We start from the raw sequence: 26,132 nt of genomic DNA, 5'->3' as shown, positions 1-26,132 counted from the left end.
GGACAGGGGTAAAAACATAACCTAATTGATGAACGTGACTAAAAGGTGCTTTTGCTTTAAATGCTGGCTTTAGACTAAATTCTAAATTGAACATTAATGAAGACAAGTATCTGTCTTTAGCTATGTGCACTGCCGCTCAAATATCACTTAATCACTTTCCAAAAACAAACAAGGAACAAGCACCTATTTATAAATGCAGGAATTTAGGAGGCAATCTGGACTGCAATCTGTTCAGTGAGATTATTCCAATCTCTCTCGTGGCACGGCTGACTGATGCAGCGGCACAAGGAAGACGCAGGAGACATCAGCGGTAAAGATGTTATACAGTCAACATCTTTTATTGATTACTATTTTATTGCATATGTGCCAGAAGAGGTGGTTCGCCAGCACTATGTAAAGGTGACTCTACCTGTGCTCACACTTTGAATGTGCTAGGTGCTCAGTCAACCACTGAATCCAAATTGGGGGAGCAGTCAGTGCGAAGCAGGCTGCCTGAGCTAACCTCCCCACAGTATAACTTACCTGTCACCAGCTTGGCCCACATAAGGACAGATGACTTCTCCCCGGGTTGTTATAATAAATCAACTACAGAGGTGGTTATTCCTGGCACTGCCCCCTCGTCAGCTCTTACATGTATCAGTCAGGAAACAACACCGCTCTACTGGAGTTTTCTCGTGTCACTGTTCACTGGTACGTCAATGTGTCAAGTAAACCACATACACGTCCAGTCGCCCACACACAGGCAAGAAAAAATCCTCTGAATTAAAAAGGAAGCTCACCAGGTCTGCCTTCTTTATGTTATTGCAGAACATTTTTCTTTTCTCTTTTCTTTCTGCTTCTTTTCCGTGATTCTTGGAATTAATCCTACCAAAAATTCAAACCGAGCGCTAATTAAAAACCAAGGTTTCCCTCTTTACTTTGACTCTTGAGTCTAAAAGTGGTGACAGTGGAAGCACGACCGGTGGAAAATACTGAGTCTGAGGCCAAATATTTGTACAACACAGCATAAAGAAAGCACCAGCCAATTGTCTTCAAAGCAATTTTCTTGAACTTGCTGATCAGGCAGCTCCTGATCAACAAACACTTTAGAATTTATGGGAGACAAAATCTTCAAGTTTCTCACAGTTACTTTTTTATGGACTCATTGGACTGTTTAAAGCACAGAAGTAGAATGTTCTTTTCTCAATTAAAGAGAAAACAGAGCCAAAGTTAATTGCCCCTCTGATAACAGGAGCACAGCCACCAACAGGCCTCACGGGGACATTAAACACAGGATCTTTGAATTGCTGCACCAGCTGACTCATTCTCATCACACTGATGACTGCATTTAACTAGATCAGTATGAGGTGCTTTGCTTCTCTTCTTTTTTACTCCAGTCTAGGGGGTGATCACAGCCTGATCACAAGCTGAGCTGGGAAGTGGGAGTTAAGATCCATGACAGCACATCTGAGACCCGAGTGTTGGGATGTCACATGGTATTTATCACGTGTAATGATAAAGATCAAAATGAGAAAACAGCCGAGTCTTCACAGTGTCACTGGTTGAAGAGAGAAAACTGAGGCACAAAGAATGCTTATCCTTATACGACAATGCCAGTTCTTACAAGATCTAAAGGCTCATTTATGCTGCCTTTATGCATGAAAAGATGAAATAATGTAACGTCACTTTCTAACATAAATGAATCCGTTTCTTTGGCATGGTTTAAGAAGCATCCATAAACTAGAGGGTAGCGCACGGTTGAGAGTGTCTGCCATAAAGAGCATGGGAGCATTGGAGGAGGTTATGATAATGTATATCTTAAGAAAGAGGCAAAAGTGGACGCGTTGTAAACAATGATCCAACCACAGTCTCTCTTGAAAGGTCTTTCATTGTGGACATTTATTTCCCATGTCATATGGTCTTCTTGCTTAATCTATCAGCTACACTGCCCCCCAGAGTTTCAGGTGGTACTGCTCCATTTGGTCAGTTTCATCTGCTTCCGGAAGACGTCACAAGATGTGCACAGATACCGCCAAAAGGAACGTTTTGTCCGTATGAATGGACAAAATGAAAGTATAAAAGTGAGTATGGACAGAAAACTCTGTCCATCTCCGTAAACGTATCTCGAGTATAAAACGAGCCTCAAGTCTCCCCAAGTCAGCTTCCAGAAAACTGTGGATCACAAGGGTCGGAGCCAACCTCTTGACCAAATGTCACACTTTAATCACACTATAAAAGCTGAATCAGGCAATTGGAGAGTCATATTTGCCAGACCAGCAAGTATTTGACAGCGGCAGCAAAACTACAAGAATGCTCTGGCGAGCTGCACGGCTTTCATTAACTAGAGTGGTTTTTAGAGGAGGACACTAACTTTCATCCATACTACATCTCAAACAGTCCCGTGGCAAATGGACAAAGACAAATATTCATTATAGCTCATACACATGCAAAGCTTATTCCTCTTTCCCAAATGGTAATACTGCAATGGCCTATAAGGGCTTACAGTTATTCAATCAATGTGCCCTGAGCAGTAATGGGTGAAGACGACTCAGGGCTCCCTGTTTGTTGCATCATCCATCAAGCATAAGATTTCTGTGAAGAAGTGGGGCAGCAACGGAAGACATGGCAAAAAAAAGAAATCTTCCTGATTTAAATTTCTGAAAACTGGGTACACACTCACATAAAGTAATACACATCTTTACTCAGAGAAGAATTGTGAGAGAAAACAAGGATTACCCTGGAGATTCTAGTCAGGGGAGAAGATTATTCTGACTCATAGCTCTAAAAGTTTGTCTCATCATCTGAGCACAATCTCATCCAGTCTTCCTGCAGTATGAAACTATTAGTATTACTTATTTTTAAGTGCTCTGACAATGTTTATTGAAACCTGCACGCGTCAGGATTCATCTGGAGTTGCGCCTGATAATTGTAAATCCAATATTCGCTTTGTTCAAACATTCACTCTGTTTTTGGTCTCTACCACTTCTTCAATTAAATAATCTAGTCGTCCAGCTTCTGAATGCTCCACTGTCTGTACGGCTGCGCTGGGCAGGTCTTGGGTTTTTAGGCCTTTTTTGATTGTGTCTGGAAACAAGGTTAAGAAGCACAGAGTGAAATAAAACAAAAGTATTTCGTGCAGAGCAGAACTGAGGAGAGCTGCAAAGCTAGGTGATAAATCCATTTATTCATTACCACAAGCAGATCCGTTTCCATTATACTTGATCATCGCTTATTGTCAAAAATAATAATTAGAGCAGCTCTACCATACGTTTTTAACATAAATAAATGAATCTGCTCCATTTAACCCAGGCTTTATAGCCTTTCTTGTAAAGTTGACTTTAAATTTGAAACACGTAAGTAGTGTCTGTTTAAACAGCCAATGTGATGGAGGGAAGATGGTTGAAGCAAAGAGATACAGGAACTACTTTAGGAATTTCTTTTCCTTGTTCTTACCCCTGAGAGTCCATCTGTTTGAGATAGTATCAAACCTCTTATCAAATATTAATGTCTGAGCCCAAACCAACAGTCTGACAAGGTTAAGTTAAGCATGAGCTCTTCTTACCCTCCGCTGGAATATCTGCTTCAAATTATTCTCTCTCTGCAAGCAGGTTCTGTTCCTCTTGAAAAATGAAAAGTAGCACTCCACATTGTCTCTGCCATTGTCTAATTTGGACCACACTGACTTTCTTGACAGCTTAATTTTCTGTTTAACAATGGTGAACAAATGACTGGTATATGCTGTCGCTCTCTCTCTGGAGGTAACACTTACAGTAATTATCAAACCAACTGCGACTACCGCTCAGGCCTGCCAGCAATGACGACTTGAATTAATGACACACGAAAAGCAATATCTGCGCCCTGGAAGTTCAAGGCCTGCAAGGGCACTCTCAGCCTCCACACACAATAAACATCCCATCATTGTGGTGAGCACTTTGCCTCCCACATCTAAGAATATGACCAGAACTGTAAATCTGCTCAACTTTCCTCTCCCGGGTTCATCTGCGTCTGTGGGGGCTTCTATTACCCTGCTGCTTCACTCTGTCTCTTTGAGGTCTCTCAGTCTAACCCTCCGACTAAAAAAGAGAAGAAAAGTCCATAAAATGTAACGAGAGAATCTATCAATTTACTGATCTTAATGATTTTAATTAAATGTTCAAATATGTGCTTTGCTTTCCTGCCTTACACATCCAACCGATATTCTCAACCATAGACTGTGTGTGAAGACAGACGACGTGACGTGAAGCCAAATCATCTTGATCAACCCCTGGTGGCTGGCTGCTGTATAGGTCATAAACAACAACTTCTCCATGTTAGTAGATGGTACATGTGCCAAACTTAGTCAAACTCCATGTTAAATAAACATTTCTCAAAGATGGTGTCTGTCATTTTAGGTAGTTGTTTTTACATCGATGTAAATGCTCAGGTGTTAATTTTTTCGGGAATGTCTGGTCTTATGATTAACAGCTGAGATGGACTGCTGGATTGGTTGAGTACGTGTATCCAGGATATTTTCTACTGGAGGAAGGGGAGATGCACCATCCAACTTAATATACAGTCTATTTTCCCAATAGAGGTTGGATACTTTAAGTAAGCTATGAATGAATACTTTTTTAACCTTTATATCTTGAGGAACTCAGAGGAAAATGGAAATATTACACTGTAGAGCTGAATGACAACAAGGCAAACTCCGCCTGATGAGCAGCCCACCATGTAATAAAAGAACAGTCAGAAAATTGTTTTCTGAACTGATATTCCCAAGAGAAGAGATATATAAGTTGTATAAAGTTTAATATAAAAATAATATATTGACTGTGTAGTTACCAAAGAGTCTATTTGGGTGTCGGCAAAATGTAAAATACAACAGCTCTCAGCATTCAAGTTCATTTGGGTCAGCTTGGTAATGAGTCCCTCCCACAAGCTGGTTCAGGGAGAAGCGCAGCAGTGGTACATGTCGTGCACAGGTAGCAGACAGAGTGAGAGGAGCATGGTTTAGTGCTCAGAGCTGTAAGTATTAATGACCCCACAGTAGTTGCAGCTCTCTCTGCATCACTTGTTATGAATAAAATATGATGTGAAGTGTTTTTCAGCCAAGGATCAGGCCGTGTCATCAGTGCGACATGTAAATAATAACAATGTATTACTGCTCCTGCTGGACCGTTGGAGGAAAGATAGAGAATGTGAATAGGTTATTGTGGTGACTGGTGGCGAAAAAGGAAAAAAACCTAACCCTCATAGATTTGCAGTTCTACGAAATAAGTAGATGAGATACACATAGTTTCACGTACTTATAACGCTGCATAATTAAAGCAAAGAAACATGATTAATAAAGCATGATCTCAGCCAAGCAGATAATTCCTTTAAAGTAATGCTATCCATCATTCAAACTCTAAGCTGGAGTAACTATTAACAAGCTGCTTTGAGACATGCACTGAGCTCCGGATATTCTCCTGAAATTATCTTGAGAGGCCGTATATGATAATAAAAATGTCAGAGTCAGCTGCCAAGGAAATTGTATGCAGAATTTTTCCGGCCAGCTCCCCAGTAAAGACTTTGGTGAATGTTACAATACAGCAGGATATAGTCAGGTTTTTCTCACCCGCAGACGTACACAAACACGCACTGACACCAACTCAGCTGACGTCTCTGAGACGCTTCAGTTTAAACATCCATTGGTTTGAAATGACCGCCACAATATCAAAATGGCACCGTCCATCAGCCAAACTACCAATAAAAGCATTTTTTTTAAATCTGGAAAGGAATTGAGATAAGAACAAAACCAGAATCAATGCAATCCTTATAATAAAGAGTGATACTTAAATGTCCTATTTTCCAATCCTTCTCTCTTTTTATTCTGTTTCACACTGCAGACACCCTTGGTAACACCTTTCTCCCAGTCTACGGAACATAAACCTTAGAGGAGACTGTGATGCAAACATCCAGAATCACAGCGGACAACATCTTCCTCTGCCGTTGCTTAATAGGCACATCTCTCGTTCTCTGTCCTTAATCAAAGAGGGGCATTGAGTGTCCGTATTTTACTCGTGTTCTGGCTTGGGTCTCTTTGTACTTCTAAACAGAGCATTCATTATGCATAAGCAACAAGAAAGTTGCTAATGAAGATTTTTTTAATTGATAAATACTGCAACATCAGCATGTGCATGGAATTACCATGAGGCCACAGTTAAAAGGGAGGGAACTAAGATGAACTGAAAAGGGGGACAAAGGCAGACTGTCCAATGAGGGTCGACTCTCAAACGTATGTATATTGATGCAGCTGCAATGGATATTGTCCACATCCTCCGTGTGGATGTTTATGGTCTAAACAAATCATAAATTGATGCACCTGCCAAACAGGTAGGAAATGGATGAAGCAGGATAAAATAAGACAGACCGCTTTGCTTCTGAAAAGCAAACAACTATAAAAACAAATCAATTGTTAATTTGGTGTCTCTACATTTATGGAACTTTCTCTTGATTGTATTTTCAAACCAAACTCACATTATCAACGACACGTAGTGACAGCAATGTCTTTATGAATTGAAATGTAGGCAGGAGATAATTTACTTGTTTGTAATTACCAGCTCGACAATTAAAAGGTGTGCACTGTGAAAACACTGCTGCACAACACTGACTATATTAGTTACTGAAAAAAGACCTCCTCAATATCTTCAATTTCCATGTGAGCCCCTTTTAATCTTACTGGGGGTGATTGGGAGGATGTAGCTGTGTTTGTCTGATACTCATACTAATTTAAAAAAAAATTACAATACATTTATTATAATATAATTATACAGAATGGTTTGATAAGCATCGGATTGTGCATGAAAACACAGAGAGAGAATACTATGGCTTTGCATTCGAATGAGTCATTTACAATGTCTACTTACATTTGTACCTATTATTTGTTTTTGTGTATTTTTATAATTTCTATTAATGTTTTACAATAGTGTCTCTGTTGATTGCGTGCAGCAGGAACAGCGTGAACTGGCGTACAAATGTTTATACGAGCAGGAAAGAGAATCACAGCATAAGCTACCGAAAACAAGTTTATTACATTTCAATATGGTTATGGTCATTCAACAAATGGAGGATAAATATTGAGTATTAAACTGAGAAAATTAATTCCAGGATTTCTGTCTTTTTATGATGGACACAAAGAAATTGCACCGCACCTTTTTTTCTTTTCCTGATGATCTCACTAGTCCTCTACATAGTAAAGTAGGGGTTAGTAGTTAGGACGCGGTTTTCCTGTTACCTTACCTCCTACCTGCTTCAAGGTACCTGTTACTCGTCTGCTTATACACCTGTTCTTCTTCATTTATTTGTATTAGAGTAGCTTCAGTGCATCTGTGAACAACCTGTTTGACAGCGCTGGGCTCCTCCTTGGCTGAGCTCCTACCACCCTCTGGGATTTTTGTATGAATAGTGTTGTCATGCATGAATGTTTTTGTGTTTCAGTCCAATGACCTTGGCACTACGTGGAAGCTGCCTGTTCCCACTGTCTCTGATTCATGTGTCTCTTCCACCATTAATGACATGACTGCTGCAGAAATATCTTAAATTGTTTGTTTTTTCTAAATCATGATCAGATGGGCGCGTTTGACAGAACTGTGAGATAAATCAATTTATTATTATTGCCTATCATCTACAGGGGACATTTAAAATGAATGTGGCTGATATTAGCTCATGTACAATTCTGTGGACATTAAACTTAGATGATAATAAAGATATTTATACATGGAAGATTGGACAGCCTTGAGTCTTATACAGCTGATTTATTCAAGGTGTATATTGTAAGCTTCACTGGAGACTTCCGGCTGTATGTTTGATAATCACATTTCCTCACCTCAGACCTGCAGCTGTAACAATAAAAGTGTGGTGCTGTTGTTTTTCTTCTAATCTCAATGACATATTCTGACGGTACAAAGATGGAGCCGAGGGTAAAATATTGCAGAAACTGAATAAGGTTGCTCTCAATTCAATAGAAGACAACATCAAATGTTTCTCTGATATTGACCTGCAACCTTTAACTACACATGCAAATACTCTTCAGTAGACATGGTTTACTCAGTTCTTGCTTTATGCAGTGGTATATATTGGTAAATAATCCTTGTTTTGTGATCTGGTGTCATACTGAATAAAGTGCATTTGGAAACTATGCAGACTCCTTCACTCTTTTTTTATTCCAGCCTTGAAGCAAAATAGATAGATTTTTAAAACAGTGAAAAAAATCATTTTTATGGACACAATATTCAAATATTAACCCAATCATACAAGAGCGTGGTAAATTACACCGTTTAAAATTTGGGTTTGAAAACTGGCGGATGATATGATTAGTCATAATCAGTCTGTGCTTTGTAACTTGTTAACAGGAACATGAATGGAATATTCCATTACCAAATCATGTAACTACCATGACCAAAATAATGTCATATTCAAAATAAGAACAATGGTTGGATTATTGGTGTGTATGTTATAGTAGTATAGTTGGTATTCAGAACCTATGCTATGACAAGCACTGACTGGAGTCCACCTGTGTTAGGGTCAATTGATTGGGTATGATATAAAAAGTTCCACATGTCTGTCTCACATCTCACAGATGATCATGCATGTCAGGGAAAATTATAATGTTGAATGAACGGCTGCAGAGCTCAGAGACATGATCGCGTCAATGGAGTTATGAATGTGAATTGGTGAGGGATTCTTTTTCGGGCTGCAACAAAACAATATGAAAAAAGTGAATGGATCTGAAAACTTAGAAATGTAAGTACCAGAGTACCTCAAAACCGAGCACTTGGATAATGAACATGAATCAACCAGAAAGGATTTCAGCTCTCAACAATGCCGGCCTCTGAAATGATATGGTAGGAAGACAATCTGCTCAACAAGCCGGCTTCATTCAGCTGAACATGTCTGAAACCATGATTCACTCTCCCCACGCAGAGAGCAACTTCAGACGACATCACTTAGAAGTATGTTTCTCCAAAAAACACCCCTGAAGAAACCCAGCCTGTACCTGCTCCACTTCTGCCGCTCATTGTCTGACAGCGCACTCCAGAAGGAACCACACTGCAGGACACACACACTGATCCGGTCTGACGCGGCTGACCTTTCTGCGCGGCTGGTTCGCTGTGCTGCGCTCCCTGGCCCGGCTGAAAAGGCCATACAGTGCCACGCAGGCAGAGCCATCGCAGCCCGCCACGCCCCACCTCCACCTCCACCTCTCGGTGCCACCTCAGGAGCTGGCAAGGTGAAGGGCTGAGACTGCAGAAAAGACAGCCACTCAATCTGAGAGCCTTTCAACCAGATAACAAGGGCATGCCATCTGAATTTGGCATTGATGTATGATTGGTATTCCCCATTGCACCCTTAGGTGGCATAAAGATTTTTCTAGAAGTGGATTATTTTAGTTTTCATTACAAAGTATGTATTTTGCCGTGCAAAGGAGTTTTATTACTTTGGCCTTATATCATTTAGTATATTTTAATTAAGGCAAGCGCTTATACAGAAAATGATGATGAAGATGAAATTTGCATAATGCTTTTAGTCATCCCTCTTAGGAATGGTGCCGCGTGCAGTGGATGCTTAGCGAGGGGTCCAACGGGTGCGTCTGCCAACAGTCATGGTCGAGGCAGAATCATCTCAGAATAGATGCAGCGGGAGCCCACTAAAGAACAAGGGGCGAGGGGACGGTAAGTGCAGAATAGATGCTGCAGCTGTGAAATGAAGAGCTGTCACATCCAGTGAGCACTTTCCAGAGTAAAGGAAATACTTGGCACAGCAGAAATAAATCATGTGCTGTTGTACTTCAGTGTACGATTGTATTTTTCCAAACAGAGAAGGCAATTGTTCGATGTTCAAAAATGCAGCGTGTGCCTTGTGAGAGAAGCTTTGAGGATTCATAACCGACTGATAGATGTTTAACATTTGGATTCATGGACAGATGTGATGCTATTTAAAGTTAGCGACTCCAAAAACAATCACTGCATTGAAAAGTGCATACATCCACTCTGCTGAGTGAGGACATGCACGAACTGTATACAATGCATGCAATGAAATGTATTTCCATCTGAAATTACTGCGGAAAAACAGCTAATGCATTACACATGAAGTGGTTCTTTGCTTTTCCTCTCAGATAACTTCATCATCTTGCAATAAGTCAAACTCCTGAGATGATGCGGCATCAAATATCGAGTCTGAATGTGGTGCGATGGTAGAGACTAAAAAGTTTTCTGGCCATTTTCAATAGCTGCAATCAGAGCTTTGATCCAGCGACAATGAAATCACCACAGGGTTGTGGAACATTTGAACCGTGTAATTTCTTCCATGAAAGGTGAGTTCTGTAGACGGCTCTGAACTATTGGTAAATGACACAGTCAGGGGGAATAACAGCAGCAGCTGGGAAGGAACAAGTTCACTGTGTGTGAAGGGCTGATGTGAGCACAAAGGACAAACATGGGTGATTTATATGATGGTCGAGCAAAGGAAAAGGTTATCCGGAATGCTGTTTTGGTGTTTTCTAACACTGTGTGATGCACAGTGCAATGCAAATGTAAAGAACCCAATGCTGGGTGTTGTTTTACAGTATCTGTTTGTGGAAACTTACAGTAGTCACTGATATAGACTGCTGATAGAAAGTAACGGCTCTATTATTCCACACTTTATTACTTAACTACAATATAAATCTCTTCCGATGGAGATTGTGAGTGAGCACCCATTGCATCCTGGGCCATATTCCATCGCCGCTCACTTCAGGGCTCAAGATGGAAGTCTGGATTAGAGGTTAAGGATGCATTTTAACACCAGGTGTGAACAGGGTCAAAGTTACATGTGGAATGAATCAAGGGGCCCCCGTGGTTTTGGGGCCACAAATCATGAGTATTACAGATCTGTGACCCTGGGAGTACAGTGTGGGGACCACAGTGACTTTAGAGGAAATTACCATGACTTGCATTGATTTCCTGTAGACTTACTCAAACGTTAACTATAGTTACGGCAGCCTAACCTCAACCAAAACATAATTTTTGCCCGTATAATGTGACTGGGCCACTACTTGGACCACACACACACACACACACACACACACAAACAATTGTGTATCCATTACTTTGGAGGACATTATATTTACTTACATTGATTTCCTGGAGACTTACCTTAACCATAGTTACTACTTGTCTAAACCCTAACCTAACCCTACCAATATCCTTGCTCTTTGCTTTTGAGTAAACTTTGCTCACCCTTAAAACCCTAGCATTTAATGGTTTATGGGGACTCTTTTTTTAACCCAGAGGGAAGACAGGTCCCCACAATGTTGTTTAAACAGATTTACTCAACATGATTCATACCCAGACACCACACACACAGACACACAAACACACACACATACAGACATATCGACTCACCATGACTTTGAAGGACGTTATACTTACTTACAGTGATTTCCTGGACACTTACACTAACCTTAAGTCTTGTTAAAAACTCTTAACCTAACCTTAACTTAGGGTCAATGTGTCTTTGTTTAAATATTTAATAGTTTAAACAGATTTACTCCACATGAATCATACTCGGACACCTCACACAGACACACAAACACACACACATACAGACAGACCGACTCACCATGACTTTGAAGGCGATATATTTACTTACAGTGATTTCCTGGACACCTACTCTAACCTTACGTCTTGTCAAAAACTCTTAACCTAACCTTAACTTAGGGTAAATGTGTCTTTGTTTAAATATTTAATAGTTTAAACAGATTCACTCCACATGAATCATACTCGGACACCACACACAGACACACAAACACACACACATACAGAGATTCCGACTCACCATGACTTTGAAGGACGTTATATTTACTAACAGTGGTTTCCTGGACACCTACTCTAACCTTACGTCTTGTCAAAAACTCTTAACCTAACCTTAACTTAGGGTTAATGTGTCTTTGTTTAAATATTTTATAGTTTAAAAAGATTTACTCAACATGACTAATACCTGGACCACACACACACACACACACTCTCTCACACACACACACACACACACAGAGTTGTGTATCCATTACTTTGGAGGACGTTATATTTACTTACATTGATTTCCTGGAGACTAACCTTAACCATAGTTACTACTTGTCTAAACCCTAACCTAACCCTACCCACATCCTTGCTCTTTGCTTTTGAGTAAACTTAACTCACCCTTAAAACCCTAGCATTTAATGGTTTATGGGGACACTTTTTTTTTGTCCCAGAGGGAAGACAGGTCCCCATAATGTTGTTTAAACAGATTTACTCAACATGAATCATACCCTGACACCACACACACATACACACACACACACTCTGTACCTCTTGTTCCTCTGGGCCTCCTTCTTGTCCATGATGACGGGCACACAGTTGGTCAGCTCGGTCCAGTCTGCGTGCAGCCCGCAGCTCCAGCCTGTGGAGAACCGGGAGAAGAGCCAGGACTCGTCTCTGCCCGGCCGGTGACAGGTGCACTTCTTCTGGCCCGGCTTGCAGTCGCACGGCTGCTCCAGGCGAATATTCCTCACCAGGTGCCTCCCGAAAGTGGTGCCCCCGGTCTTCTGGATGTGCAGGAATGCGATCACGTCGTCCCCCTTTATGTTGAACTCCACGTGTCTGTCCAGGTCCCGCTCTGTGAAGTTGAATTTGGAGGGCAGCCTGGCGGGGCTGTCGTCCTCCAGGTCCTGGTCCCGGTAGAAATCATCTGTGTCCTGGTCCGGGCTGGAGAGCAGGCTCACCCCCTTCAGCTTCTCCCCGGGCTTGAAGTGGCACGAATTGCTGCCTGCGGGACATATGTACTGGTAACCAATCATAACAAACAGCACCGCCAGGATGGGAACCAACATGAGCTTACTGGATCTCTCATCCATTGTATCGAGGAGAGTGTCTTCATTCCATTACTGTGAATCAGAAGCGTGCATTTCTCCTCTGGATCAATACCCCTCCATGCCTCAGGGCACATTAAAGGTGCATTTTATTTAAGTGCATCATGTTCATGAAATATCCAGAGACACATAATCTGCGCATAAAAGCCACGGGTCCGCCTATTTGCTCTGCTCTTCTGCACTGCGCTGTAAATCTTGTCCAAAGTCCACATTCATGCCGCTGACAATATTTGTCTGTCCAACTTCTGCAGCCGGTGTGGACGCGCGTCCGTGCAGACGACTCCCATGCTCCGGTGTCAAGTTGAAAATTGATGCAATAAAGAGGAGTTTTTTTCTCACGAATAGTTTTTTGTTTTAGATCGCAGCGGCAGCAGGATTCGGACTCATTCCTGCAGAGACGTCGCACGGCTCGTCTGGTGACGGGCTGGATCCGGCAGCATCCTGCACATCAGCATCCTCTGGCCGCCGGGGCAGACTGAAGCAGCGACTGGGAGAGGATGCTGCATCCCATCCGACCGACCAGGCTGTGTGCGTTACATGCTCTCATCGTGCTGCTGGTGGTTGTGGGGGGGGGGGGGGGGGGGGGGGTGCGAAAAGCCCCCGCCACACACATCCCATATCCCGTCTAGCCCGTAATCTCGTTTAACACGCAGCAAAGCCAGCAAGTGACACTGAACTGAGACAACACAGAGATTTAAGCACTTATAAATACTAAATCCGGCTGCAACTTTTCTTTTTTTTTTTTCTCGTTGAGGCGCATTCGTTCGAGTGTGACCTCTGGTGATTAAAGAGAAAGCACTGCCCTCTGATTACAGCCGGCACGCCTGCCAGTTTTAAGAGTACAGACTTATTTAATACTCCAATAATGACCAGTTTCTGCTGAAAACGCAGTAGTGTTAGGAAAAGCAATTAAAAGTGAATCAGCCGCTACTTCTGCAGCATGAAGTCATAATAAAAGAATAATCTATCTATCTATCTATCTATCTATCTATCTATCTATCTATCTATCTATCTATCTATCTATCTATCTATCTATCTATCTATCTATCTATCTATCTATCTATCTATCTATCTATCTATCTATCTATCTATCTATCTATCTATCTTTTTTATCTATCTATCTCTCCGTCTATCCACCTACCTATTATCTATCCATCCAACAATCCAAATGTTTTTATTTAAATTTTGTGTAATTTAGTATCCTAATTAGTATTCCTCTTTCATTAAGTCTCCTAATCTTGGATTTAATTAAGCACTATGGCCAATGCTGCATGTGCTATGAGTTCATTAGTATTTAAAATGTCACCAGTGGCCAACTGCCAAAACATGAAATGGAGAAATGTAGCAGAACCTCGAACCTTTGAAATTATGCCAAAATTGGGATTAAATGGACAGCCCACCCATTTTATACAGGAGTGTTAGTTCCCTGGGGGAAGTACAACTCAAGCCACAGAAATGCCATCTGCAGATGGGAGGAACTATGCAGAAAAAGAACCTGAGAATGTCATCAAGGATTATTTCGGTATTGAAACTGTCTTATTTCTTTAACAGAAAAGCTTTAAAAGACAGTTGCTTGCAGTCACAAAGAAGTGAATATTTGCTTTGGTTGCCAGGTAGTCATAAAAAATAGGGTTGTTATCCTTACATCTTCTGCAATAGTTGATTTAGATAATGCTTTTCAAAATGTGTTTTGCAGAAATTCACCAACTTTAAGAAAGTCAAGCCAAATATCACAAATCTTAAAATTTACTATAAGGAACTTTTCTAAGTCTAAAGCACATGACTTCCTTTATACTTGACTGTCACGTTTGAATAAGGACAAAATTCCCCATCATGGTCTACGTCTTGACAAAAGCTCATAGTAAAACTCATGTTACCTTATCTGTGACTTCATGAAACCTGAGAATATGAAAAGAGTGGAGTAAAAATCGTGCAAACATTTTACAAGCTAGTGGAGTGAGTAACTCCATTCAATAATATTAATATTAAATCTTACATAATATTCAAAACAAGCCTACTGGAAGTCTTTAAGGTGAACTGTTTGAGATCAGAAAGATAAAATGATGAATGCAGAGGCTCAAACCAGTTCATTATAGATTCATGGATTCAAATCATGAATGATCAAAGACGGGTCTACGTATGAAATCTCAGCACAAATTCATCACATCAAAACGACCAATCTACACATTAAATCAGATTTTCGTCCTAATAACAAACTAAACAAATTAAATCAGAATGAAAAGGCACCTGATAAAATTGATGCTGAAAGCGTGTAAGATACCCTTTAAAACCACATTTCTATTGTTTGTTGAATAAAAAGAAGCCTTTCCTCCCTGTATATCATCCACAATAGAAGATCAGTCTGTTACTGAGGTTCATTCGAAACATCCATATTTTTAATGTACATGAGATATAAATGTTAGTCTGGAATTGTAATCCCTAACAATATAAGGTGGACCAGTGGAAAAAAAATAAAAAATCTAATCTGTTTTAGTGGCACAACAATTTTTTGAAGGGATTCTGAATTAATCAAAACAACCACAACCATTAGTAATGACACTGATTTATTTTTTTTATACCATGTGTTAGTTATAATAGATACATTTTATGTGTAGATTTAAATCGTTTAAATACTAATTGGCAGTTTGTTACAAAAGTTGAGAAACTAAACATTTCATTCTTTGAGACACAGTCACTACAGATTCTGTCTCTTTAGCCGTCTAACGCTGTGCCTGATTAAAATCCCACTGTAGCATCACGTTTTATTTAATTTGACACACGTTTATTCTAACTCTGAACGCAAAAATTGTGTTAAAAATTCTACATGAAAACAATTACACACAATGCGTTGTTTTTCACTGTGAGTTTCTTTCAGACTTTAGGAGCGGGCAGCCTCAGCCACCCTGATGCCCTGGCAGCTTGCTAGCTGCACCGGTTAGCCAGTTAGCTTTCCCAAAATACCTACTTGGAGCTTTGGCTTTGTATGTAAGCGCCTACCATCAGTTTGTGGTGAGTGATATATATTATTGGAAACTTTCTATGTGCTACTACTCACAATGTTATTCAACACAAGCGGTATGTGCTCGGGTTAAATCCCGCTAGCGTGTCGTAAGGTTTTCATTCAGGGATAAAGTTAACTTTGATCTGAACGCTACTCAACGTTAATCGCGTCCGTCTTGTCTTCTCGACGTGTTTTCCTCCCGCAGCTTCTTTAGCAACGTTGAATTTGTGAGGTTTCTAAATAGTTGCACGTTATTTTTCTTTACACACATGTTGACCTGTGCGACATTGTGCAGCAGTGTTGTGTCTTTCTGACAATAAGTCCCGGTTACTACGTGGCACTGGCTCTTAAAGGGCTCAGAGGAGCCGTGCTGACCCCCCCGGTGCGCTCCTTCTGCCCGCAGGTTCGTGACACGTCGCCCCCCCTGGACATCATGAGGACTGTGATCGTGCTGTCACTGCTGCTGCTGAACATACATCATGTCACCGGGGCACCCAAAGGAGTCACTGCCAGCCTGAGAGCCAAGTGGAGCATGACGCCTTTCCTCCTGGAGACAAGGTAACATCACCTGTTCAATGTAGCTCCGATGGAAACTTGAGATCTATGTAAGGGAATAGCCAGAGAAATAACGATATTGTTTCTGGAAAGAGGTGCTGCTGTTTCATTTAGAAGTTATTATCAGAATCTACTTATCCGTGTTTCTAGTATTATACAATTCAAGTCATCAACAAATGATATGCACAGGGTTTGGCCGGGTCTTAAAAAGTCTAAAATTCAGCAATCTGAATGTTTAAATTGACTGAGATATGTTTAAATCTATTTCACCTAGATTTATTGTGTCTTTGTGTATTTAATCTTGTCTGTTTCTATGTTGATGCAGCACTTTACAAACTTGTTTTTGAAAAGTGCAGTGTAAATACATTTGTATTATTAAATATTTTGTACTAGGTCTTCGATATATTCAGGTATTAATCATGTTAAAGTTCATTTAACATTTCTTCTGTTGTGCTTTGGAGCAAGTTCTCTTTTAACAAGAAATGTTTCTGTGCCGTGCACATTTTGTTATTGTTCTTTCTCAATGGAACAAATATAAGCATACAACAACAAATAAGATCAACATGGAACTGGTAATCTACCACCACCTTGGTCAGAATCTGTCTTGGTACAGTCAGTTTGACTGTGGGAAAGATGGATGCCTGTTGTCTCTGTCTGTAGTGTGTGAGATAATATGGACCTTTCAAGGGTTATTCTTGAGTAGGCTACTTAAGCATAACTTCAATTAAGGGGAAGTGTAGGTGATTCCGGGACTCTGATTTTCCTTCCAATTTGTTGTACTTGGCCCACGTCCGCAATTTCATTCATTATGGTCTTAAAAAAGTCCTAAATTATTCTTGATGGATCCTTCACAAACCCTGTTGAAAGGTCAGTGTGGTACTTCACATAGACACTATGGAGCCGACAACACTGGAGACAAGATGGGCAGAACCTTTGCTAGAGAATCTAAAATGATTATGTGATCGAGCAGTCAGTTAATTTCTTATGCTGACTAATACCATCATTTTCTCAATTGCAGCGAATTTATTGCAGAAGACGGGAATGACAAATTCTGGCAGTTTGTCGACACCGTGAAAGAACTCACCGTCTACAAGCAAGGAGGTATGTTTTTTGAAACCAAGACTTCAGGCGTATGCTTACAAATTATATATAATTTTGCACCACAAGAGGTGTTCTTCTAAAAAGCCTCACTATTACAAATGTTGATGTGCCTTGCAGAGTCTGTGCGCTCCTACTATAACTTGGTCATAAAGAAGGCTGGCCAGTTCCTCACTGATCTTCAGGTGAATCTTCTCAAGTTTGCTGTGGCTCTACGGTCTCACTCACCAGCTGTTCATGCTTCCCAGCAGGTATGTTATGATTAAAATCTTCTTACAAACAGCCTCAGAATACAGGAGAAGATCAATTCTCCATCTCTTGTTACGGATGATTATATTGTCTCAAGCCAGGTTGCTCCGCAGGCCTTACTTTAGGTTTTCTCTCGACCACTTTGGGGCACAGCCGTTAATGACGATAATTATAGTCGGACCGCTGTGTTGAGTACGCCGCATCAATAACTTATTTTCTCACAGCAATGCTTGGGTGTCTCTGTGGTTTCTTTCAGAATGTGTAAAGATAATTATCTATCATTTATTCAGTGACAGGCAGAGTCATCCATGGTTCCCTTTGGATTACTCTCAGATGCCTTCATTTACATGCTCATTATTCAAAACGAATGAATGTGACTTTCAGACTTTTTAGTTTAGCTTACTTCACGTTGTCATATGTAGCTAACAGGTTTCTCAAAATCCTTCATACTGCAGTTTTAGGTACCACAATTCTAGAATATGGATGGACCCTGTAGATATAGGAGAGGGCGACATCCTGCTCATACCAGGGAGAGAGTGGTCTTAAAAACACAGGATGGTTTGGAGGCAGGGAGAGGAGGACAGAGAATCAATGCTTATTTTCAATCCATAACCTCAGGGGCCCACAGTTTCCCACAGTGGACAAATATGAGACGTTAAAATCTGTGTTGTTAGGAAAAGCATGGTTGTGGAAGTTACTTACATTCTGGATTTTTGTAATACTTCCTGATTTACTGTAGATTAATATATTGTGCTGAGACATTTATCTTTAATGTATATTTTATATTACTGTTAAAGACATAATTTAAGAACAATAATACAAGTACATGCTTGGAAACCTGTAAAAATGAATGTAAGCTTTTTATTTGACATGAGATTGTTCTTAGTTTGTCCTTGACTAAATTTGACTTTATGTTTAGTAGCTTCATATAATTTATGTGCTTCCTGTCCACAACTTCTGAGTCTTTTGATTGTGTCGGTTTCAGCAGTGATAAGGAGAAACCTCATTTTTTTGACAGTGATGCACTGCGATGATGAATTTCCCTCATTTGAAAATGTGTTAAATATTTGAGTGAGTAATGGCCTTTTTGCGGGTTGAAATTAAGTTTTGTGCCACACAATGTAAATCGGTGTGATGATTGCTGGAGAGTACTGAGAATAAATCAATCAGGTTTCGGATTTAACTGATTAACTTTGGCCCATGTTAAAGAGTGGGATGGTGGCAGTGCTGGACTTTTGTAATTAAAGACTTGCCATGATGCATTTGTCTTTTATGCAAACTGAATCGCATCTCTGTGGTCACATGCATTTTGATGTGTGTAGCCGTTTATGAGAACAAAACCACCAGATCCTGGCAGCATAAGCATCATGTCTGTAGACAGTGAGTTAGAAAACATTTCTCTCCCTCCTGCCCTTAACAGATAGCCAATGATGAACCTCCACCTGAGGCTTGTCCTGCCTTTGTCTCCATCCATGGACAACTTAGCTGCAGCACCAAGGACATCAAGAAGCTCCTGAAGGCCGCTGCAGGCAGGTAACATATACAGTCTTGCTTTAGTAGACGTCCTAACATTTAGTTTGCATAATAAACTTGTTATAAATCTTATTTCACTGACAGTAATTAACCTGTGGTGATTTTTTTCCTTTCTAAATGTTTTCAGGCCAAAGCCATTTTTGTACAAGAGTGATCACACATATCCTGGACTCAATAAAACCGATGTGCCAGTTGTGATCCTCTATGCTGAGATTGGAACCAAGAAGTTCATGTCTTTTCATAATGCGCTCTCCGAGAAAGCCCGAGAGGGCACACTCATGTATGTGCTGCGGCATTTTGTAGCGGTGAGTAGCAATGATATTACAGCCAATTTGAAGTGATGTCCCAAAGATTACACTGACAGACGTTTCAGTGGATAAGTTATTTATTGATATGACCCGATGATTATTTTTATCCCTCTGAGAAGTAAAGCCTAATAAAAGTTATATTTAAATTTAGACCTCCATGATTTGATCTTTTTATAGATCAGGGTTTTGGAACCTCTGACCTCCAGGTCATGTATGACCCATCAGAAAGTGACCCTCTTTGACAGAGTTAGTCTGCCTGACAAGCAGCTTTTTATAAAACCACATTCCAACAGAGACAATGTTATGTCGGAAGGTTTCATGGTGAGAGAGCTTAATTGAAATTTGTAGGTTGAATTTATGTGTCAACATTTTAGACTCATTGTGATGCACATGGTTGTCAATGAAAACTGTCTGTTTTCATGAGTTCAGCTTGTTAGCAATGGGCGCGGCTGAAACAGTTGAACCCACCAATTTGTAACCTATAATTTTGGCCATGTAGTATATATAGATATTGACTGAAAACGTCTCTTCTTGGGTGGATCTCAGTTGATAATTGTTTGTAATCGACGTCTGGTACATGTAAATAAACCTCTGCTTTGTTTGCATTTAATCAATCACTGTGCTTCTCACTGCTGCAGGTTCCTAAACCTCAAAAGATGCTTTTATCAGGCTACAGTGTTGAGCTGGCTATCAAAAGCACAGAATACAAAGCTGTGGATGACACCAAAGTAAAAGGTCAGTAGTTGACTAATCGAATGTTGGCTGGACCTCACTGTGTCCAAAGAAATGAAACACACATCTTTTGCTTTATAGATCCAAAGACATCTTTAAACACAGAGGAGGAGGAAAACGATGTACAAGGATTTTTTTTTGGATCATTAAAGTAAGCAGCTTAACCATAACAGGCTTATTTCTGCAGTGCATCCTGTCCTGTGTGAGACTTTATTAAGAAATAATTAGCCTTATAATCGAAATGTAATCTCTTATTTAACCTCCTCTAAGGAAATCTCATCCAGAACTGCAGGAAGAACTCGTTGAGCTTCGCAAACATCTTCTGGAGAGCACCAATGACATGGCCCCCCTCAAAGTGTGGGAGATGCAAGGTATCAATTCTTTATTTCATATATTCAGTTATTGTAAGAAAAACTGTTCATCAATATACATGGTTATTATATGATTACCCTATTGTGGCATCTCATTTAATTTAGTTACCTTTGTTGCCTTGTGTAGATTCATGTTGTGTAAACAATATTTATATATGTGTATGCACATATATGCACATTTGATTTTGTCTCATGATCTCTACAGATCTAAGTTTCCAAGCAGCTGACAGAATCTTGTCTGTGCCAAAGCATGAGGCTTTGAAGCTCCTGCGAGACCTCAGTCAGAATTTTCCAAGCAAAGCTAGGTAAGTAAATCCATCTTTTTTTCTCTCGATCTGCCTGAGTGGCGCACACATTCTGTGCTGTTTCAAAAAATTTTTTTAGCCCTACTCTGTGTTTAAATGTGTGAACCATCCCCAGCAAATGCTATTATTTAATTGCACAGGAAATGTGCTTTTTTACTTCCACAATAAATACTTCTATTGCACAGATCTAATCAGCCGTTTTTGATGCCCGCTTATTTTGGCTCAGGCAGCTTGTAATAACACCAAAAAGCGCTGAGTAAGAGTTGTGTGTATACAGGGAATTGACTGCAAATGTACCATCTTGAAGCCCACAGGTTTTTGGAGATTAAAACTGGCATTTTACAGCCGGCTGGGGATATGGTAAAAGCTGATGGTGACTGGACATGTTTTACTGTTCCCACAGATCACTGACAAGAGTGGCCGTAAAGCAGGAAATGAGAAAAGAAATTGAGGAGAACCAAAAGGTAGGATATCATAAGCAGCATTCCCACATGAAAGTGCCGGAGGTTTTCTTTCTCTAACATCCCTTAACCACTGCATACGTTTTGTATTAGAGAATGTGTTTCTAATCTGAAATAAATCCACTAACAACGTCAAACGCAACATTTTATTCTGGCTTTTCTCTTATTCTCTGTGTTTTATGCTTCCTGCTGCAGTCTCCGTGCAAATTCTTTCTTGTAGAGAGATCAGACATAAAAGGGCCTTGGCATTCGATTAACACTTTGAGTTTGTTCTTTCAGCATCTCAGTGAGACCGTTGGTGTTCACCCGGGAGATGGGGAGCTCTTCATCAATGGACTGCACATTGATCTGGACGTCCACAACCCTTTCAGGTAGAAACCCAGCAGGAGGGGCCAGCCGTCTGCCTCCCAGCCCCCCCCCCCCAAAAAACCTTCATCAGCTCAGTAATCCCTTTACAGCAAGATCAGAGGTGGCTGCATTTCAAAGCCACTGCTGCACAGCTAATATTTGTTTAGGAAATAACCTGTGGTCTTAATTTTGCAGCATTTTGGACATCCTCAGAGGAGAGGCCAGGGTTTTGGAGGGGCTTCATAACCTCGGCATAAAGGGAGAACATCAGGGCAAGCTTTTGAAGTTACCTGTGAATGCTGTGGATGACAACTACGCCTTAGATATCAGACATCCAGCCATAATGGTGAGTTATGTCAAGAAGAATTATTCATCTGGCCTAGATCAATACTGAAGATGTTTTTTCTTCATTGTGTACTTGCACCAGGATGTGAATTAGTGGATTAACAGGCTATTGCCACTGTCTCGAGCCTACCAGAAACCCCTATTATTAACTTGGAAGTTAAGCAATCAAATTAAAAACTGGCAAGTTCATTTTAGCCCCTGTGGCCATTTTAAAATTCATGTAATTTCAACTTTCATCTCTCCCTCCAGAGACGATGTACTATCTATAATATGTAAAATATAAGTGTCTGAGAGAGAGAGAGAGACAATGAAGGAGAGAGAAGACAGTATATAATAGCTTTATAACAAGTGAAAATGTTAAATGTATACACATCAGCTTGCAATATATGTCCTTCCATAAAATTGTACAGTGATACAACATCATACTGATGTCTACTGAGCAGGCTGGTTACTCTAGTTAAAATATATTTTAGTTAATTCCATACGCCTTCTACTTTCTTCCATCCATCATTTATACTGCTTATCCTTTGATGCTGGAGAGGTGTACACCCTGAACAGGCCTCCAGCGTAATGCCTACACACAGAGAAATACCATTCAATCTCACATTTCACACCTTCAGTCAATCTAGATGTCTCCAATCAACCTAAGGCTCCAGTCAAGCTGGGTTTCGAACTGGAAACCTTCTTTCTCTGAGGCGACAGCGCTAACTACTGCACCTACAGCTTTTAAAGGCTTCCTCCTCCGCTGACCACAGTTTCATCATGAACCAAATATATTTGTATTCTTCTCAGTGTTTCCCATACATTGATTTATTTGTGGTAGTCCACCACAAAATCAACTTGTACCACCACATATGGATTTTCTTCTTTTTTTAACATTGCAAATGGCAAAAATGTCAATTCTTTGTAGAGCTGTTGACTAACATAGTTTTTCTTTACTTTCCAGTGGATAAATGACATAGAGAATGACCCAATGTACCGCAGCTGGCCAACAGGTATACAGGAACTGCTCAGAGCCACCTTTCCTGGCGTGATCCGGCAGATCCGACGCAATTTCTTCAACCTGGTGAGTTGACAGCAGGAGATATAGGAATTAAGGACGCTGCTCATTGTAGTGGACTTGTTATGTTGAATCAGCGGAGCCCTTTGAAACTCTTTGGATATGCCTGATTCTATTAGATACCTTTTGTCAGGTTTTGGTTCATTTACCATCATAACACCTCTTATACATAACATAAATGAGCATTCAGAATACATTTGGGATGCTTCAGATGGGTTTTGATTATCAAGGCTGTCTGAGACCGGGTGTACTGTTCTGTCGTCTCTCTGATTATACCTTTGTTGTTAGGTGCTGTTCCTGGATCCCGTACAAGAAGAAAGTGTCGAACTGGTGAAACTAGCCGAGCTTTTCTATAAGCATAAGATCCCCCTGAGGTCGGTGCTGTTATTTCTCACATCTCCACAGCTGTTTATGTGATCAACTCTCTGTATTTATATCTTTACCAGGTAGTGATTCTCATTCCACCTGCAAATTGAATACTTGTTTTTGTCCCCCTTTCTTACAGAATTGGATTTGTGTTTGTTGTCAACACCAAGGACGAGATTGATGGCTTCTCAGATGCAGGGGTTGGATTCTACCGACTGCTGAATTACATTGCAGACGAGTATGATTTATCCCAGGCTCTGATGTCCATGGTCTCGGTAAGTAAATCACATATATAAATCTGTTTTTTTTAGCGAGCACTTATTGAAGAATAACGAAAGCTGTTTTCTCATTTTAACTCTTGAGAATCAGGTCCAGATATCGACCGGAGTTGCCCTTTCAAACAGACAGGAGACTGTTTGTGTGGAATACTTGGTTGGTTATAGTGGGGGGGGGGGGGGGGGGGGGGTTGCGGCTGGGTAGAGCATATAGGGGGCAGGAATTGATGAGAAAGGCTGCTGCGTTGACCCTTCTTCTTTACTCTTGAATGCTTGAATTCTTCTGGTTACACTCCAGTGACGTGATGACGTGTAATCGACACAACATACATCTCCTTCACTCAATGTCCAGATAAGATTAGCATTGGAGAACATGTTTGAAAGCATGATGATGCTCACCCCACGTTCGCTCATATCTCCTTGTGCCTCAGAAGTCAGTTGTTAAATTGTACCCTGTGTCATCCTATTATTGGATTACATGAGTCAGTGGGATTTTTCTCCTGGGATCAGCTCTTGGAACAGAACTTATAAATGGTTAAATCTCATTCCACTCTCTGATCTCTTGCAGATGTACAACCAAGTAGATGTCGGGAAGTCGCTATCTGTCGATACTATCTCTTCCTACATGAAGAGAAAATTTCCTAGCGCCAATGCTGAGAGGATTCTAGGTTTAGAATCTGAGTATGATTACAAAAGAAACGTAAGTTATTTAAATTGTTTATTCTTTTGTCTTTGTTTTCATTGGAATTGATAATTAGGACTTAATGGTTGATTTCATGTTTTCTTTGCTTCAGGAAGGTGCCCTCTTCTACAAAAAGAGCGGCCTGGGTGCTCTACCTCTGGGTTTATTTAACGGAGTCCCTCTGAGCTCTGATGAGATGGACCCAGATGAGCTGGAGACTATCCTCCTGCAGCGCATAATGGACACGACCACCGCTTTCCAGAGAGCTGCCTTTATGGTACGACACACCTTTATGCTTAGGGAGGCACTCATCTTCTCCCTTCCAGAGTTTGTTTTTGTACAATGTAGAAACATTTATATAATACACATGCACGAGTCTGGGTAAACAAACTTAGGAACTCTAGCAGTTTGTTTGTTCTTATAGCATGCACACAAGAAATATTTCACATACTAGCCGGGGGTTCCTGTTCGGTGGATCAGAAAGTAGTTACCATTGACGCTCTTTGATAAATACAGAAGCATATGCAGTATATTTCATGGCTGTGTTCTGTGAAGTATCAAATGTAGATTTTGATGAAATTTTAATGATCTCTGGTTCATTGCAGCAGCCGAGTATAGGATATAGGCTCAGCTGATACTGTGTGTGGTAATGTGGTAAATAATTAAAAGCATAATAAGTAATTGATCAATAGCCAACTTTTCTTTCTGCTAGATTTGCAAGATAGCAGGACAGTAAGCACTTTAATATCCCTCCACATTATTGTTTTCATAGATACGTTTACAATGTTAACTGTTCTGATATAAGGCATTTACAAGATCCAATTCATCCCGGTGGATTGATGTCCTAAGCATTGTAACTCTATTCCTTTTTCTCCCTGGCCTACAGGGTCAGCTATCTGAGGGCTCAGATGTGGTGGACTATCTAATGGAGCAGGCCAATGTGGTTCCGAGGATGAACCCTCTCATTCTGAGCACCGACCGAAAGTACCTCGACTTCACTTCCACGCCAGGTGACCTGCAGTAGTCGTCGTACACCATCTAGTGCGGATTTAGTGTATGCCTTGCACGTTTTTAACTTCTCCTCTCTTGCTTTGTAGTTGTGGACGATTGGGAGGACACAACTATGTTTTCATTCCTGGAAGGCAGAGACCAAACAGCTGTGGTGGCTAAGAGAATGAAGTACTTTAGAAATAACGGTAAGCTATTTCCTGAAATTTCATGCCTTGCTTTTCCAATGAACACCATTACAGAGGAGTGCTCACCGTGTCATTTCCAGTTACACGTGACTTGCAACAGTATAAATAACTTGGTCAAGCATTTGCATCCTGTCCTCTAAAGTGGAACAGCTATTGTGCAATTGCTTGTTGGGCTGAATAAAAAACGGAAAATGAATCCTGCATTGCTTTACTGATCTATTAAAGTGTGAAATTGACCTTTGTTAAGGCAGACATGTTCTGCCTCCAACAAGATATTTACTGGGCCTGCTGTCTGGCGTTCAGCCAGCAGTCTAAATGGCCATAAGAGCTGCATTTTAAAGCTCAGACCCAGAGTGTAGGT

The 26,132-nt window shown here is 40.6% G+C and overlaps 2 protein-coding genes across 2 annotated transcripts in view; one reads left to right on the top strand and one right to left on the bottom strand.

Moving 5' to 3' along the window:
* The window catches only part of hs6st3b (heparan sulfate 6-O-sulfotransferase 3b), a 56,307-nt gene extending 43,436 nt beyond the window's left edge, over positions 1 to 12,871 (bottom strand). The window contains exon 1 of the mRNA XM_061089118.1: positions 12,327 to 12,871. Coding sequence (XP_060945101.1) covers positions 12,327 to 12,871 — 545 coding nt within the window. The remainder of the gene's footprint in view (positions 1 to 12,326) is intronic.
* A 2,962-nt stretch (positions 12,872 to 15,833) lies between these two features.
* Positions 15,834 to 26,132, top strand: part of uggt2 (UDP-glucose glycoprotein glucosyltransferase 2) — a 36,477-nt gene continuing 26,178 nt past the window's right edge. Inside the window, exons 1-20 of the mRNA XM_061087958.1 lie at positions 15,834 to 15,895; positions 16,291 to 16,445; positions 17,461 to 17,543; positions 17,661 to 17,791; positions 19,210 to 19,322; positions 19,450 to 19,627; positions 20,269 to 20,365; positions 20,444 to 20,513; positions 20,633 to 20,733; positions 20,939 to 21,038; positions 21,442 to 21,502; positions 21,779 to 21,870; positions 22,043 to 22,193; positions 23,139 to 23,258; positions 23,541 to 23,626; positions 23,758 to 23,893; positions 24,462 to 24,593; positions 24,688 to 24,852; positions 25,462 to 25,585; positions 25,673 to 25,771. Of these exons, the coding sequence (XP_060943941.1) occupies positions 16,321 to 16,445; positions 17,461 to 17,543; positions 17,661 to 17,791; positions 19,210 to 19,322; positions 19,450 to 19,627; positions 20,269 to 20,365; positions 20,444 to 20,513; positions 20,633 to 20,733; positions 20,939 to 21,038; positions 21,442 to 21,502; positions 21,779 to 21,870; positions 22,043 to 22,193; positions 23,139 to 23,258; positions 23,541 to 23,626; positions 23,758 to 23,893; positions 24,462 to 24,593; positions 24,688 to 24,852; positions 25,462 to 25,585; positions 25,673 to 25,771 (2,164 nt within the window). The 5' untranslated portion in view covers positions 15,834 to 15,895; positions 16,291 to 16,320. The remainder of the gene's footprint in view (positions 15,896 to 16,290; positions 16,446 to 17,460; positions 17,544 to 17,660; positions 17,792 to 19,209; positions 19,323 to 19,449; positions 19,628 to 20,268; positions 20,366 to 20,443; positions 20,514 to 20,632; positions 20,734 to 20,938; positions 21,039 to 21,441; positions 21,503 to 21,778; positions 21,871 to 22,042; positions 22,194 to 23,138; positions 23,259 to 23,540; positions 23,627 to 23,757; positions 23,894 to 24,461; positions 24,594 to 24,687; positions 24,853 to 25,461; positions 25,586 to 25,672; positions 25,772 to 26,132) is intronic.

The sequence above is a fragment of the Limanda limanda genome, chromosome 16 (genome assembly GCF_963576545.1).
Source record: "Limanda limanda chromosome 16, fLimLim1.1, whole genome shotgun sequence".
Classification (NCBI taxonomy): Eukaryota; Metazoa; Chordata; class Actinopteri; order Pleuronectiformes; family Pleuronectidae; genus Limanda; species Limanda limanda.
The sequence above is the reverse complement of the archived record's forward strand: the minus strand, read 5'-3'. Positions and strand labels throughout refer to the sequence as shown.